Source organism: Pygocentrus nattereri, chromosome 30, assembly GCF_015220715.1.
Source record: "Pygocentrus nattereri isolate fPygNat1 chromosome 30, fPygNat1.pri, whole genome shotgun sequence".
NCBI lineage: Eukaryota > Metazoa > Chordata > Actinopteri > Characiformes > Serrasalmidae > Pygocentrus > Pygocentrus nattereri.
The window spans coordinates 3,849,218-3,866,993 of NC_051240.1; the positions used below are offsets into that span (position 1 = coordinate 3,849,218).

At 40.3% G+C, this 17,776-nt stretch overlaps 2 protein-coding genes across 2 annotated transcripts in view; both read left to right on the top strand.

Annotated features, from left to right (window-relative positions):
- Positions 1 to 161: 161 nt before the first annotated feature.
- cfap52 (cilia and flagella associated protein 52) lies at positions 162 to 16,244 on the top strand. Its single transcript, XM_017721634.2, has 14 exons — positions 162 to 306; positions 1,364 to 1,563; positions 3,576 to 3,712; positions 5,699 to 5,827; positions 6,249 to 6,348; positions 9,372 to 9,488; positions 9,565 to 9,665; positions 9,786 to 9,956; positions 10,137 to 10,285; positions 11,245 to 11,390; positions 12,250 to 12,401; positions 12,701 to 12,803; positions 14,290 to 14,401; positions 15,568 to 16,244. Exons 1-14 carry the CDS (start codon positions 246 to 248, stop codon positions 15,741 to 15,743), a joined length of 1,854 nt encoding a protein of 617 aa, XP_017577123.1. The 5' UTR covers positions 162 to 245; the 3' UTR covers positions 15,744 to 16,244.
- A 1,131-nt stretch (positions 16,245 to 17,375) lies between these two features.
- usp43a (ubiquitin specific peptidase 43a) overlaps positions 17,376 to 17,776 on the top strand; it is a 78,893-nt gene continuing 78,492 nt past the window's right edge. Inside the window, exon 1 of the mRNA XM_037536487.1 lies at positions 17,376 to 17,776. This exon is cut by the window's right edge and continues 550 nt beyond it. Coding sequence (XP_037392384.1) covers positions 17,673 to 17,776 — 104 coding nt within the window. The 5' untranslated portion in view covers positions 17,376 to 17,672.

Below are 17,776 nucleotides of genomic sequence, written 5' to 3' on the forward strand. Positions count from 1 at the left end.
ACTTTTACTTTATAAACAAGTGCGGAAAGCTTTCCACCAATCAGAGCGCAGAATCAGAGACCGTCTCGGTGACGTAGTGCTGTGGTCTCCTAGCTACGGCCCCAAACAGAGCGGCGCGGTTGCCTAGTGACGGAGAGCCGCATCGCACTCCGCTCAGAGACGATATTATTGTTAGCTAGAACTGTTTATTATTGTTATTATTTTAGATATTTAATCGCCGCAGGTTGTACAGTACTGTGAATGAGATGGCTGGAGACCCGCAAGAGGTGCCAAAGCTGCAGCTGGAAGCTGTTATTGGCTTTAATGGTGAGACGAAGAAGCTTAAACTCCTTTAAAACTGCTTAAAAGTGAGCTAATGCTAACGGCGCTTCGCCATCTGTCCTAGCTTTTTGTGCGTTTGACGTAGTTTAATTTAAATCTGTTGGTTCATCTCCTGTTCTGCTTTATTGCTGACCAACCTACACCCTTAAACTATGGTTCTTTGAGGGTTATTTAGTAAAGAAAACTGTTCTAAATAGAACCTTTTTAAAAAGTGTCTCTGTATAGCACCAAAAAGGCTTCCGCTACACTCTTAAAAAGGGTTCTTTAGTAAAGAAAATGGTCCTATATAGAACCATGAGCACTCAATCAACCCTTCGCATGATTAAAAGGTTCTTTGCATGATGAAATGGTTCTTTAGATCGACGGAGAACGTGCTGCATATGGTTCTTTTTACAACCTTTTTGAATTAGGTTCTGTATAGCATCAAAAAGTGTTCTTCTGTTGCAAGAATGTCAAGCTTGTAATAACAGAAGAGCCCATTTTGGTGCTATATAGAACCATCTTTAGCACATGCTCCAATGATCTGAGCAGCGTCTTTCAGCAGAGGAACTGAAGATCCTCTATTAGTTCTTTCTGAATGTGTTTGGGGTAAAATAAAGCATGAAAATAAAACGAGTAAACTCTAAAATAGATGGTTCTTCAAGTTGTCCATGGTAAGATAATGCTACTATATAGAACCATGAACACTCAAAGAACCCTTTGCATGCATAAATGAATGCAGCAATATTCAATTAACAATAATCATAAAGAAATATTTCTTCAGATTAATGGAGAATGTGGTGGTTCCATATAGCAAAAAAGGGTTCTTCTGTTGTTGATGTTAAGCTTGAATCAATAGAAGTCATAGTTCTAAACGGAACCTTTCCCTTCATTAAAGAACCCTTGAAAACCATCTTTTTTTTAAAGAGTGCACTTTCTTAAGTTACAACCGTTCCAGGTTAATGTTTACTGTGCTCAGTGTCTTGGGAATAGTCCTTGATAACGGGTCATTATTAGAACCTCAGCTGTGAGCAGATCTGATGTTTTCTTCTTCTGCGCTCAGGTCACGTGTTATCAGGCCTCCAAGCTCATCCTGACAGAGAGCACCTGATTTACCCTTTGGGCTGCACACTGATCATCAAGCACCTGAAAAGTGGGAAGCAGGGGTTCCTCCACGGCCACACCAACAACATCTCCTGCCTGACTGTGTCCAAGAGTGGACGCTACATCGCATCCGGACAGGTCACCTTTATGGGCTTTAAGGTGAGAGCTCTTAGGGTGAACTGGCATCACATACTGTGACATTACGGAACTCAGTAATGTTTAATACTGGGTTTTCCATTTAAAATAGTCCAAGAATTTCTAATTAGAGGTCATATTTTATTGAGTATTATTATTGATTTGAACATTACAAAATTGCTCCAACTGAATCATCTCCTTCAGACCGATGCAGAAATGTGCATTTTTACACCATAAAGTTTAATAAGTGTCTTTGAAAAGGTCTGAAAATAGAGAGAATAAGTACAGAGAATAAATGTTGTAGCAGGGGTCACCAATATGGTGACCGTGGGCACCAGGTCGCCCGCAAGGACCACATGAGTCGCCTGCGGGCCTGTTCTAAAAAGAGCCCACTAAAGCGCCACTTACCAGTGAGCTGCATCTCATTTTTTTTGTTGCTATTCTTTTTTAAATCCCACTTGCATTGGTGTAAATTTGAAAATGACAATATTTTAAAACTTATTAAAAAACTTATTTCCCATTTTATTCAGCTGTCTTCTGTAGAATTCTTCCGTAATGTTCAATTCTGCATAACAGCAATTGAAATTGATGTGATGTATATTTAACCAAGTGAAAACGTTAAACCATATATTTTTCTCCATAAACATCGTCTTAAGCTCAATTAATATCAATTTAATCAACATTTAGTGCAGTCCAGTTGTTCGCCCCTCACAGATCATTGTTTATTAAAATAATTCAATTCAATAATTCATTTCTCTTTAAAAAAATTTTTCAAACTTTGTAAATTCACACATTTTGTACACTGGTGAAAACTAGAGGTGTTTTGTTTATTCTTATTTAGATTTCTTTAATATTTTTGACATTTTTTCTGCCATTAAAACTGAAATGTTTCATATTAAATTAGAGCTAGCTGGTCTCCATGGCAACGGTTGCTGTGGAGAGCAGCTAGCGGGTGCAGCGAAGGTGAGGAGATGATTTACCCCCGAAAACATGGCAGAAAACAGAAAGAAAACATATCATTTTCACAGTGAATGGGAGGAAGAGTTCATTTCTACGACTGTGGAAGATTCCTGCGTGTGTCTCATTTGCGTGGGGCGACTGTGGCGACGGCAAAGCGGCAGCGTGGAGAGACATTTAGGACGTGTCACACAAGCTAGCTAGCCACCATGCTAGGTTAACTAGCTACCCACCGGGTAGCTTCTGATAACTTTGTTAAAAATGCTGCAGATTTGGTGATACGTTCGGTAAACATCTGAAAGTTGATTTTTATTTTTGTATGTTACATAATTGTACAAACATTGTGCAATGTAGTGCATAATTTGTTAAAGTTTGTTAGTGACGGACTTCCGGGGGATGTTGGCGTTCGCTCCCGCAAACTATGCGCAGAAGGGATTGTTTGAAAATGTAAATTCTTAAAAGATTTATAGAAATCAAGTGGTGCATATTGATGTTTATCTGTTTCCTACCTTGTTAAATCATTATTGATAATTATTGTGAGAAATCATTAACATGATCAGTGTCTTCACATAGATGAATATCATTAATTATTAATAATAACATATAATTTAAGGTAAATTTGTTATTTTAGAAGTGTGCATCAAACTGGTAGCTCTTCGCATTAAAAAGGTTGGTGAGCCCTGTGCTATAGCATAGCAGCAGCTACAAGCAACGTAAAATAAAATAGATTATATAATAAACAGACTTAGTAATATAAGAGCACATTTAATTTGCATATTCCTTTTGTTGTAGTTGCAAAATGATTCAAAATATGTATTGAATAATGACCCTTTATTAAACCGTTCTGTCAGTGATGCTAGTGTTACTAATATGAATGCAAGCAAGTAGCCTCTAGTAAGAATTATAAATAATTATATCTTTGTAATTGGCGGTTACTAGTTAATGTTCACTCTCAGCAACATTAGCATGTTTAGTCTATTCCTTAAAGATTAATAACTGAATAATTAGCCTGACGTACTCAGTGCTTTAGAGTTTAGACGCTGTGGTTGCTTTTAATGATGGCATTTTCTGATCCCCAGGCTGATGTGATAATCTGGGATTATACCAAAAGGGAAATCTATGCTCAGTTTACACTCCATAAGGCCAAAGTGGAGGCACTGGTCTTCTCCCCAAACGAAAAGTACCTATTGACTTTGGGTGGACAGGATGATGGCAGGTACAATTTTGCCGGCTGTTTATTTCATCTTCAAACAATAATCTGAATTATAGACCAACAGCACTGACACAGGAATCTTAGTTATGGTTATGTTATACCTGTGCTGTGTTATGCCTGTGAAATGTCTGTTATGTGCGTTCTATGTTAGGTCTACTATGCATATGCTGTATTATGTCTGTTGTGTTTATGTTGTTGGTGCTGTGTTATGTCTATGCTATGCTATGTCTATGCTGTGTTATGTCTGTATTGGTGCTATGCCTAGGCTGTGCTATATCTGTGCTGTTATGTCTGTATTAGATCTGTGCTGTGTTTTGCCTGTGCTGTCTTACATCTGTATTAGGTGTATGCTGTGTCATGTTTGTGCTGTTTAATATCTGTGCCGTGTACTGTCTGTGCTGTTATATCTGTACTATGTCAGTGCTCTGCTATGTCTGTATTAGGTCTATGTTGCATTATGTCTGTGCTGTGTTACATTTGTATAAGGCATGTGGCATGTCTGTGCTGTGTACTGTCTGTGCTGTGTACTGTCTGTGCTGTGTTATGTCTGTGCTGTGTTATATCTGTGTAATGTCTGTGCTGTGTACTGCCTGTGCTGTGTTATGTCTGTGCTGCGTACTGCCTGTGCTGTGTCATATCTGTCTACTGCCTGTGCTGTGTAATGTCTGGGCTGTGTACTGCCTGTGCTGTGTTATGTCTGTGCTGTGTACTGCCTGTGCTGTGTCATATCTGTCTACTGCCTGTGCTGTGTAATGTCTGTGCTGTGTACTGCCTGTGCTGTGTCATATCTGTCTACTGCCTGTGCTGTGTAATGTCTGGGCTGTGTACTGCCTGTGCTGTGTTATATCTGTGTAATGTCTATGCTGTATAAACTCAGTGCTGCATAATGTCTGTGCTGTGTACTGCCTGTGCTGTGTCATATCTGTCTACTGCCTGTGCTGTGTAATGTCTGGGCTGTGTACTGCCTGTGCTGTGTTATATCTGTGTAATGTCTATGCTGTATAAACTCAGTGCTGCATAATGTCTGTGCTGTGTAATGTCTGCTGTGTTATATCTGTGTAATGTCTGTGCTGTGTAATGTCTGCTGTGTTATATCTGTGTAATGTCTGTGCTGTGTAATGGCTGCTGTGTAATATCTGTGTAATGTCTGTGCTGTGTAATGTCTGCTGTGTAATATCTGTGTAATGTCTGTGCTGTGTAATGTCTGTGCTGTGTTATATCTGTGTAATGTCTGTGCTGTGTAATGTCTGCTGTGTTATATCTGTGTAATGTCTGTGCTGTGTAATGTCTGCTGTGTAATATCTGTGTAATGTCTGTGCTGTGTAATGTCTGTGCTGTGTTATATCTGTGTAATGTCTGTGCTGTGTAATGTCTGTGCTGTGTTATATCTGTGTACTGCCTGTGCTGTGTCATATCTGTCTACTGCCTGTGCTGTGTAATGTCTGGGCTGTGTACTGCCTGTGCTGTGTTATATCTGTGTAATGTCTATGCTGTATAAACTCAGTGCTGCATAATGTCTGTGCTGTGTAATGTCTGCTGTGTTATATCTGTGTAATGTCTGTGCTGTGTAATGGCTGCTGTGTTATATCTGTGTAATGTCTGTGCTGTGTAATGGCTGCTGTGTAATATCTGTGTAATGTCTGTGCTGTGTAATGTCTGCTGTGTAATATCTGTGTAATGTCTGTGCTGTGTAATGTCTGTGCTGTGTTATATCTGTGTAATGTCTGTGCTGTGTAATGTCTGTGCTGTGTTATATCTGTGTAATGTCTGTGCTGTGTAATATCTGCTGTGTTATATCTGTGTAATGTCTGTGCTGTGTAATGTCTGCTGTGTAATATCTGTGTAATGTCTGTGCTGTGTAATGTCTGTGCTGTGTTATATCTGTGTAATGTCTGTGCTGTGTAATGTCTGCTGTGTTATATCTGTGTAATGTCTGTGCTGTGTAATGTTTGGGAGTTGCCCTTAGAATCACTGCTGGTGTGTTTTCAGTATCGTACTGTGGAATGTGGAGAAGAAGGAAGCTATCTGTGGAAGCCCTGCATCTGCCCACAGCGCTGGACACTGCCTGACCGTGGGTTACTCCAGCCACAGCGACAACATCTTCATATCGGCTGGAAAGTAAGCCTTGGATTTATGACTGCTTACTTGTGTTAATCCTTAAAATGCAGGCTAATTATTTTTTGTATTAATCTGAAGGCTTATAAAAAGAAACTATTATGAATTATTTAGTAATGAAACGACGAAACAAGCGTGTGAGCTTTGTAGCTGTTAGAGTGAAGAACTGAAATGTGGACCCACATACAGACTTTAGAGTCAGTTAATGTGCATATTAGTAATATTCAGGGTTGGGTTGCGAATTAAAGTCAGGAATCAGAAAACCTGCAGATCAGGTTTTGGTTGTGTGTGATAATTTGGCCTATTTCTAAGTAGATCTGAGGGAAATACTCTCAGGCAAAGCTAAGCATTGTGAAGAGTGAGAAAGCTGTAGTGTAAGTGTTGTAAATGATGATTAATTTTGTTCTCCTGTTGTTCCCTGCAGTAGGACGCTACGAGTGTGGGAGCTGGACCTTCCCAACAGGAAAATCCGCCCCACTGAGTGTCAGACTGGACAGCTAAAGCGTATCATTAAGTGCATCGAGGTAAGAGTTATATTCTTATCCTAATAAAATATGTCCTCTTTTATTTACACACTAAAATGTGGTATAGACCAAGGCCCAAATCCATTTCTTATTTTTACCCCTACTCCTTGTTTTCAAGAGTAACCTTGCCCTTTGGAACTGTGTTACAAGCAGTAATACCTGAAATCTGTAATACAAAATGGTACAACCCTCAAATAAAACAGAACATTACTTCTTTAACAGGCTAGTAGTGGTGCTGTTAGTGACATTTCCTGTCTGGAGTGATAGCAGAGGAGGGTAAAGTCCAGTAAACTCTGTGCTGGATTTTAGTTACATTTTGGGCATCATATGCTTTCAAAGAGGGCAATTATTTATTATCAGCCACCCCTAACTCTTCAGTGATATGAAGTTAGATATTCTCCAGCTTCATGTTCAGTTTTGCTCTTTCCACCTTAAATGGTTTTTTAAGGTGGAACGGGAAATTTAACTAGCTAGTTACATCACATACAACTAATGACTTTATATGCTTGTTATGAAGAAAAGGACCATAATACTCTGAAACAGCATTAAACCCCAATTCTAATGAAGTTGGGACGTTGTGTAAAACATAAATAAAAACAGAATATGATGATTTACAAATCCTTTTCAACCGATATTCAATTGAATACACTACAAAGACCAGATATTTAATGTTCAAACAGATTCATTTTATTGTTTTTTGCAAATATTCACTCATTTTCAATTTGATGCAAGCAACACGTTCCGAAGAAGTTGGGACAGGGGCAACAAAAGACTGGGAAAGTTGAGGAATGCTCAAAAAACACCTGTTTGGAACATTCCACAGGTGAACAGGTTAATTGGAAACAGGTGAGTGTCATGATTGGGTATAAAGGGAGCATCTCTGAAAGGCTCAGTCGTTCACAAGAAAGGATGGGGCGAGGTTCACCACTTTGTGAACAACTGCGTGAGCAAATAGTCCAACAGTTTAAGAACAATGTTTCTCAACATGCAATTGCAAGGAATTTAGGGATTTCATCATCTACAGTCCATAATATCATCGAAAAATCTCTGCAAGTAAGTGGCAAGGCAGAAAACCAACATTGAGTGCCCGTGACCTTCGATCCTTCAGGCGGCTCTGCATTAAAAACCAACATCATTCTGTAACGGATATTCCCACATGGGTAATGCGTAATGTTTTTGGAAATCATGGACGTCGTGTCCTCCGGGCCAAAGAAGATAAGGACTGTCCGGATTGTCATCAGTGCAAAGTTGAAAGCCAGCATCTCTGATGGTGTGTGGGTGTGTTAGTGCCCATGGCAGGGGTAACTTGCACATCTGTGAAGACCCCATTAATGCTGAAAGGTACATACAGGTTTTGGAGCAACATCTGCTGCCATCCAAGCAGCGTCTTTTTCAGGGACGTCCTGCTTATTTCAGCAAGACGATGCCAAGCCACATTCTGCACGTGTTACAACAGCGTGGCTTCATAGTAAAAGAGTGCGGGTACTAGACTGGCCTGCCTGCAGTCCAGACCGTCTCCCATTGAAAATGTGTGGCGCACTATGAAGCACAAAATACGACAGCGGAGACCCCGGACTGCTGAGCAACTGAAGCTGTACATCAAGCAAGAATGGGAAAGAATTCCACCTACAAAGCTTCAACAATCAGTGTCCTCAGTTCCCAAACGCTTATTGGGTGTTGGTAAAAGGAAACACAGTGGTAAACACGCCCCTGTCCCAACTTCTTTGGAACGTGTTGCAGGCATCAAATTCAAAATGAGTGAATATTTGCAAAAAGCAATAAAGTTTATCCGTTTGAACATTTAAATATCTTGTCTTTGTAGTGTATTCAATTGAATATAGGTTGAAAAGGATTTGCAAATCATCGTATTCTGTTTTTATTTATGCTTCACCCAACGTTCCAACTTCATTGGAATTGGGGTTGTAAGATAATGCAATGATTATTGTAAATAAAATACTCACATTTGTGAGTTTCTTTGGTCTCTTGCACACTCTAAAAAACCTCTGCTTAGAGGGCCATTTAGGTCTAACACTTTACCCTATCCATCTCAACAAGAATCAGAACACCCTACCCTTAGACATGAACGACTAAATGGAGGAGTAGGGCTGAGTGGCAGTGGTGAGAGGTGAAATGGGATTGGGCCAAAAGTTTAGAATCTGCACTTTCCACACAATTTCCCCACTTGGTTAAATGAACTACATGTCAGAAATAATTACTATAGAATTATGGCATGATTTTATTACCAGAGATGATGAATGATACTTTTCTGCTAGGGCTGTAATCAAGATCCCCTTTGTCCAGTCCAAGACAAGTCCAAGTCCAAAACCAAGCCTAGCTGGGACCAAACCAAGACCAAGTCCAAATGAGAGAAAACCCAAATAACCTCTTTAAGACCAATTCAAAACACAAATGATTATTCAAACATCACTAAGTAAATAGTTAATAATTCAAAAGGCACACTCTTAAATGATTTGGACCATGAAGTGATCCATTTTATTAAACTCAGGCTCTCTAATATATATAACAGTATTGATCCGACCTGTGATAAATGTCGTCAAGCAGTAGCAGAGCATTTGCATTCTTTTTGGTCATGTCCCTCACTACACTCATTTTGGTTTTTCAGATTTTTCAGTCTTTATCTGATATACTGGGACAATCTCTTGAAACCAAATGCCTTCATCACTTTGTTTAGTGAACCACCCACTTTGAGATCTGTGGAGGTAGATTTTGTTTCTGTGGCCACGTTCCTTGCTAGGAAACTTGTACTTTTGAAGTGGAAATGAGTAAGATCTCAGTTATTGTGAGGAAGAGTGCATCACCAAACAGTGTTTACAGAAGAACAACAATTGATGAACCAAACATTTTGCTGCCATTGAAGCATCAGCGTTGCAACAGTGAGTGAGTGAGCAGCCAACCAAAGCTGGAGTGGGCAGCCAACATGGGACACCCTGAATGCCTCGGGGTATTCCGCACGCTGGTTACAGTGAATACAGTGCAGTAAGGCAGTGCATTTGTTGTTATAGATCCCAGAAGACGACAGTTTCTTCTACTGCGGCACCACCAGTGGAGATATAATGAAAGTGAATCTGAAGAGCCGACTGCTGAGCAGCTGTGGGCCGGTCAAGCAGAAATTCAGTAAGGTGGGTCTTTGCCGCTGTTGGCTTTCGCTCTGACCTCTGCTGACAGTGTGTGTAATGTCTGTGTATGTGTATGCAGGGTGTGAATGCTCTGAAGATGCTGAAAACGGGGGATCTATTGGTGGGCTCTGGAGATGGAGCTTTCAGTCTGTGCTCCTCAAATAACTTCAAAATCATCAAGTAAGTCAGAGAGAATTGATTTTATTGCTTAAAACAGTTTAGTGTAAATGCATTATCAGTAGCTTAGAAATGTAATTTGGCTTAAAATGAGTGTATAAATGCTGATGTGTTGTGTTTGAGGCGAGTGGAGCTGGAGGGCGGCGTGTCATCCGTGGCTCTGCGAGGTGAAGGTCAGCAGGTGTTTGTGGGCACTGACGCAGCTCAAATCTACTGCTTCGGATACACCGATTTCAAACCCGAACTAATCTCCACCAACCACAGCAGTGCAGTCTGGGATACAGCCTTCCCTCAGTAAGACAGACAGACAGATGAGAGAAGCGGCTAACAAAACACTAGAGCTGTAAAAATCTGGATTTCATCAACACCAGTAAAGCATTTATTGAAGTTTGTTGCTCTCTCTCTCTCTCTCTCTCTCTCTCTCTCTCTCTCTCTCTCTCTCTCTCTGTATATGTCTCTTTCTCTCTGTCTCAGTGGAAGTTCTGAGCTCTTTGCCACTTGCTCTCAGGATGATATCCGGGTTTGGCACACAGAATCCTGTAAGGAGCTCCTGCGGATTAAAGTGCCCAACATGACCTGTAACGCTCTGGGCCTTACTCAGGACGGCCACAGCATCTACAGCGGTGCGCATTACATGATTAAAACCTTTTGTGTTGTCACAAAGTCCAACTCATTTAAAGGTGCAGTGTGTAAGATTAAGTGCCACCTAGTGGTGAGTTTGCAGATTGTAACCAGCTGTGTCCCTCTCCCTCACCCCTCCCTTTCCAAGTGAGTAGTAGAACCTACAATGGCCATCAGGTTTTCTGCCAACGTCTGTCCCGATTTTGTTTTGCTTCTTCATGTTTTTGGTGAAGATTCATCGTCCCTTACTCTTTCTAGTTCTAATTACTATGTTTGATCCTCCATTTGTGGAAATTTGGGTTCTCAAACTGTTCACATCACAAAATGGTCAGCCAGCACCGGCAGCGTCCACTGATTCTTCTTTTTTCTACATCTCACTACATCTTACATTCAACATGGTGGCCTCTGTTGGAAGTGGAACCTATCTAGATATGAAGGGCTCATTCTAAGCTACTGATAACACAACACTTTTCACTAATGAAAACATGATTTTATTAGATCCCCCTAAATTTTACTCACTGCTCATTTAAATATATCCACCTATTCAGTGAAGAAAACAGCGGATAAAAATAGGTTCTAAATTGGCACACAAAAAATGAACTATGACTGTTTTTGGTCTATAAAATGACACAAACATTATAAACAGACTTCAGATACAATACAAGAAAAAATGTAGGACATGGACCCTTTAAAAAAATTAATCCTGCTGGAGGTGATCCTGCTGCACATTAAATTGGATTCATTTATTACCAAGGATAAAGTATAAGGAAAAAATTAAACACAGATGATAAATAATTGACATTCTTTAAATGGTTTATTCATTAGCCTACTATATTTTTGGTTTGGTTATTTGAATGTTTTGCTGGGAGAGTGGAGTTCATCCTCTGTTCATCTGTATAATTCAGTGATGTTTAAATGCTACATGTATTCATAATAGTGTATGTATGTTTTTGTGCCATAGCATGGAATGATGGAAAAATCCGTGTGTTTACTCCTGAGAGCGGCCGCCTGAAGCTGATTATCCACAACGCCCACAGCATGGGAGTGACCGCTATAGTGAGCAGTGGAGACAGCAAACGGCTCATCAGTGGAGGAGGAGAGGGACAGGTCAGTCATAGCACTCAGGGTGCTGTTCAGGGAATCAGCTATTTTCTAAGGTGTCTCACTGTATCCGGCCCAGTGCACTGGAACACTGACTGTATTTGAAATAGCATACTGTGTACTGTATACTGACCACTGCACTAGTATATAGTGAATACTGCACGCTCCTGTTCATTAGTATAATGAAATGTATAATACAATGAATAACAACAATAATACATGTAAAACAACAGCTAAAACATCCTGTAAGGAATTCCAGCCCACTGGTTCACAGCTAAAAGTGAATTTTCACAGTTTAGTAAATGCTCTCGGCAACTGAAGGCTGATCCAATTACTGAAAAATAAACATAAAATATGTCCATCACAGTAAATATGATTAGTGAAAAGTGGCTCAAATACTGACACATTTATCATTTATTTCAGACCACAAAGTAGCTCAGCACACAACAGTGGAATAAACTGAATATATTGCTGTTGTCAGAAGAAAACCTTGTATCTCCAAAATGATAGCTTTACAAGAAAACAAAAAACCTACTGTACTTGTAATGTAAGTCAATGGAATCAGTAAAATCAAAGAAGATAAATGGGAAAAGCAAGAGTTAATGAAGAAGAGGAATGATAAAATAAAATAACAACATATAGAAGTTATTAGCAATTAATACATTTACTACATAATAATACATTTCAACACAAAATAAGAAATAAGGAAAACAGTAATACAATTGAGATCAGAGAAGAAAATAAATAAAATGAAATGATTGGGAAAAATGATAAATTAAAAAAAGAAAAGGAAAAAATAAGTGCAACAAACTTATTGCAGTATACTGTATGATACTGCCTTGTGTGTGTGTGTGTGTATGTGCAGGTACGTGTGTGGGATATCCTGCAGGACTCTTACAAACTGGTGGCCACTATGAAGGAGCACAAAGCTTCAGTGAACGCCATTAAGATCAAAAGTAACAACCAGGAGTGCGTGACGGCCAGCTCAGACGGAGCCTGCATCATCTGGGACCTGCTGTGAGTTATTAATTCATTTATTTTTTAATACAGTAGTGTTGCCAGGAGCACATAACAATTTCACTCATCTTTTAGACAGTGTGCATTTAATCTCATTTTATCTCATCAAATAGTATTTCTCTTGTGGCACATTGCTTTTGGAAATATGTCACATTAGCAGCCACAAGAGGGCGCCATCGTCCAGCTTACAGTGCTTGTTAAGGTCCTAATGGTTGTATCTGCCTCACTTTGTTCTCTTCTTTTCTCACCGTGTCTGCCCCTCTCTTTCTTTCTCTCCATCTTTCTCTCTCTCTCTGCAGTCGGTTTGTGAGGAATCAGATGGTTCTAGCTAACACGCTGTTCCGGACAGTCTGCTATCATCCTGAAGAATATCAGATCATCACAAGCGGAACAGACAGGAAGGTACTGACTGCGTGACTGTGACTGTGTGTAACAGTGATCTTTTCTGATGTCCTGCTGTTCTTCACCACAGAGCCCATCTGTTACTGCTATAGTGCTTCTTGCTCTCTATTCTTTCTCTCTCTCTCTCTCTCTCTCTCTCACTCTTTTTCTGTGCTTTCCATATCTCTCTCACTCACTCTCTGTCCCCTCATTGTGACATCACTCATCAGCACCCCAACCTTTCAGGTGTTTAAACCAATTTGGACCAAAATAGCTTCAAAATGAGCTTTTTTTTCCAACAGTTTGGAAAAGAAAACTGTCAAATCACTATTTGAGACCTGCTCTTCATACCGAAGAAGACGCTCTGATGAAGATGAAGCTGAGTGTTAAAGATGAATATAAACAGAGCATCAGCACAGAGCTGGTTTATGAAAAACTAAACCTGCACAGAGAGTTTTACTGACTTCATTCAAAAGGTGTGGAGTCATATGACTTGGACTCGAGTCACGCATTTGATGACTTGACTCAACAAAATTGAGAAAGACTTACGATTCGACTTTGACTTAAACACTAGTGACTTGGAATCTGACTGCTACACCATTTAAGGTGGAACGGAAAAATATAAATATATGATACACAGCTACACACTACTTACGTGCTGTTAATAAAAGACTGTATTACTGTTACCATCATTTTTGATGTTCAGTGTGGAAATGGTCTTAAATCAGATGAAGCATGCAGACTGACTTGACTCGACGTAAGACTCACCTGCACTCACCTGACTTGAATCAAGACTCGACTGTCTTGACTCAGGGCTCAAGCATCAACACTAGACACTTATTTGTTACATGCAGCTTAGCAACTTGCTCCCACCTCTGGTCAATGGCATTGTGGTTGTGTTTACATACAGTACTGAGCAAAAGTCACCGGTAGGTCATGGGAAGCAGGGGTCGCCATGACTACAGCACAAATATAGACGTTTAATTTACTATCCAAAACCACCAGTGAGCCTCCACATGTCTTCTGAGTTTTATATGGAATGTTGATAATGGGAAAATTGTGGAAAACCAGAAATAATATGTTTTGTTTTGCCTCACAATACCCTGCATATTATGTATCCCTCCACCATGAATGGATTTTAAGTTCTCAAAACTGTTGTAAAACAGGGGCTCAGACAACTGTGTAAAAGTCACAGCCAAGAAAGCTACTATCTGCACTGTCAACACAAAGTCACAAAGTCAACTGATTAAATTTAATGAGTTATTGATTACATATACTAGGTATTGGATGGTAACTGTAAACATTGGACATCTTCCAGGAGACACAAGTGGGAAATGGTTACACTAATACACACATACAGAACAATTAATTGTGTTGTTTGTTTGTTTGTTTGTTTGTATTTATTATAGTATTTTTTTAAAGAAATGCTTAATGTGCAGATAAACAGCTTTATATATCATTGTCCCAGACGTAGAGTTCTGTATTTGACATTTGAACCTCTGCCCAGATTGGCTACTGGGAGGTGTACGACGGTTCGGCCATCAGAGAGCTGGAGGGCTCACTGACTGGAGCCATCAATGGCATGGACATCAGCCAGGAGGGTGGTCACTTCGTCACCGGTGAGTGAAAATAAAAGGACATTTTATTTTAACCCGGTAAGAGCTGAGCCTGAACGTGTGTATTTATATCAGTAAATAGTGACTGTATTTCATCTCATTCAGCAAAGACTTTTCTGTTCAGCTGGAAAACAGTGAGTTTGTGAAGGGTCAGTTATCTGATATCAAACCTGATAGAATCACTAAATCATGCTAGATGTTTTATTCCATTAAATCTATATGAGTAAAATGTAAAATGACCTTGTGTTTGATGTTTATCGATGCTGTTCTGCCTCTTATCTTGAGTCATTTTTGGGTAGGCTTCTGAAAACAGTTGCCTTTTCCAAATGTGCTTTGCCCCACAGTATCATAACATCAAGTTACAGCCTCGCGCTGACCACAGTCCAGTCGTCATTACACCTAAAGCAATGTTTCTGCCTTGTAGTGAAAGAAAATAATAGCTAGGCTGTGTAGACTAAAGCCCAATCCCATTTCACCCCTTGCCTCTACCACTTAGCCCTTAGCCTTTTGGGCTTCATGTGTAGGGTTAGGGTGTCCCAATTTTTGTTGGGGGAAGTGTTAGGGCTACATGGCCCTCCAAACATGGTGTTATGAAAAAAAAAAAGAAAAACTGTCAAGATGCGAGCGTCCAAAGAAAATCACAAATGTAAGTATTTTCTCCATTAAAAAAATTACGATAACCATTATTTTATCTTAGTTTAATGTCATTTCAATGTATTCTGGTCCTTTTCTTCATAACAGGCATAAAAAATCACTAATTGCATGCTAATGTCTTGGTAGCTACCTAGCTGACTTTCCCATTCCACCTTAAATAGTCCAGCAGTATTGATGCCTGAAGCGCCAGAATGTAACTGCTGCACCATTTAAGGTGGAACGGGAAAATTGGAACAAGAATTCATTGAGCTTGCTGAACTTTTCCCTTCTCTGCTATCACGGAAGACAGGCCGGGTCACCAGGCAGAGAACCACTGTTTGTCTGTTAATGAACTAATGTTTTATTTTTTATTCATTTTTTGAGGGTTGTTCCATTTCGTGGGGCAAGATTTCACGTGAACAACACTCAGATTCTCGTAGCTCACAGAGATGGAACCTTCACTGTATCACAACACAGTTCACGATACGTATTCACGGGTTTCCAGTGTTTCTTACGTTCCTTTTTCTCCTTCTCAGGTGGAGATGAGAAGCTGATTAAGGTGTGGCATTATTTCGATGGTGATGTCACTCACGTGGGCGTCGGCCACAGCGGCAGTATCAGCAGTGTTCGGATCTGTCCCAATAACAGATTCATCATCAGCACTAGTACCGACGGAGCCATCCTGATATGGAGATACCCTCACTCCTCATAACTCACTCCAGGCCATTCACACCACTGCTGCAGCACCCCACTGAGACAGAACACTCCCGCTAACACGCTCGGCCTTGTCTTTCTGGACACTGCATTATTATTATTGTTATTGATAGTATTTTGGAATTAAATTTTACTTATCCAGCTAACTTTCAGCTCGATCTAACCCTGTCCCAAGACTGGATCACTTTTGGAGAACTACGGCAACTTACTGCACGCCCAACCTGTTTCAGGGCCAGTTAAAGGGCAATTCCTCCAGTTCAGAGTGTGAGATGTAAACAGAGGGATTCAGGGTGGTTTGGTGTGAAATGGTTCAGATGTCTTTGCAGTGGTGGTGATGGGAACCAGGGGTCGCCATGACTGCAACACAGATATAGGCTTATCTTATTTACTGTCCAAAACCACCAGTAACCCTACACGTGTCTTCTGAGTTTTATATGGAATATTGATGATGGGAAAATAGTGGAAAATCTGAAATAATAAGTTTTCTTTAGGGACTATTTTGCCTCACAACAACCTGCATGTTATATATCCCTCCACCATGAATGGATTTTAAGGTCAAAATCTTCTTAAAACTATCATAAAACAGCGTCTCAGACATCAGGCAGAGAATTCATAACCATTCCATGTCATAACCTTCTGTGAGGAGGCTTTTAGAGGTGGACGTCTGGTTCCTATCACCACCACTGTTAACAATTCTGTCTCAGCAAGTTTCTCTAGAACAGAGCATTTCACACTAAACCACTCTGAACAACTCTTTACATCTCAAGCACTTAATTATGCAGGAATTTTGACAATCTGGTGGCATTCTCCTTTAATTAAAGCCTTAATCGGACGGGCCTCACTTCTGTTCAATAACAAATAAAGTGAAATTTTCAGACTTTTCCTTTTTATTACTTGTTCTTGATGTTATGATCAATAATGTTTATTGTTATATAAATTCTATTAATGAGTCTCAGTTCAAGCACCATACTAATATGATTAACTTTAAGAATTGTTTAATAGTCATAATTAGAAATAAAGCACTTTTACCTTGTTTAGATATTTAATATGCAAAATAGAACATTCAGATTTTGGTGATAAAATACAAAATTAACACATACAATCAGTATTATAAGTATAAATATAAGTATTAAGTATAAAATTGTATAAATTAAAGTTATGATAAGACCTTAAGTTATGAAATCGACACCTAATGTAGAGTTAGGGCTGGAGAATGACCGTATATTGTGTTTCATTATGAAGAGAGCAAAATTAGTCCAGTTGAACTGTATTTAGTGCCAAATACTAAATAATAATCCCTGTCTTTACAGTTTTTACTAGTATTTTTTAAATATAGGCTTCTAAAAAGTAAACATCCCACCTCTCTATACAGTGGGAGTTCAGGTGAGCGCTCTGGCCTCGTGTGTCAGCTGTTGCTTGTGTTTGAGATCAGGTGAGTGGTGTAAACTCACCTGAGCAGGTAATCATCGCCTGTTCTCCAGCAGGGGGCGCCGGGGTAACACTGACCAGCAGCCAACAGAACCGAAAGTGAAGTGAGAGAAAACAGGCCAGTCCAGTGTGCGGAGGGAGTTCAGAGGAGTAGCAGGTGTTCTCACACAGTTCCGCCACTGACCCGGGACGTTTAGAGAGTTAGAGGGGGTTTGAGGGGGCGTGGGGTCACGAGAGAGGGACAGCAGCGCGCGCGAGAGCGAGAGAAGAAGGAGAAACAGCGTGAGAGAGAGCGAGAGAGAGAGAGAGCGCTGTAATGCTAGATTCGTCCACACCGGATCACAGAGGGCTCGAATGAGGAAGACGCTGTGGTGAACTTCACCTGCGCGGCGCGCTGCTGTGAGTCACGCGGATGTCTGCTTGACACCTGGCCGGCCCTGGCAGTGGCCGCTGCGGCGGTGGAGTTGAGAGGTCGAGGTGAGTCCGAATTCTTTTGAAAATGGTGAACATGGAGGCGAATGAGAGTCCAGGAACTGGGAAGAGCTCCAAACGCGCCAAGCGCAAAACCAAGCGCAGCAAGGAGAACAAGCGCAGAGCGCGCAG

Bases quoted from the DNA above. Each gene is read 5' to 3' on its own strand.
- cfap52 (XM_017721634.2), top strand. From the start codon at position 246: ATGGCTGGAGACCCGCAAGAGGTGCCAAAGCTGCAGCTGGAAGCTGTT. The intron at 9,666-9,785 runs GTAAGTCAGAGA...GTTGTGTTTGAG, and splicing joins AATAACTTCAAAATCATCAA to GCGAGTGGAGCTGGAGGGCG. The intron at 14,402-15,567 runs GTGAGTGAAAAT...TCTCCTTCTCAG, and splicing joins GGGTGGTCACTTCGTCACCG to GTGGAGATGAGAAGCTGATT.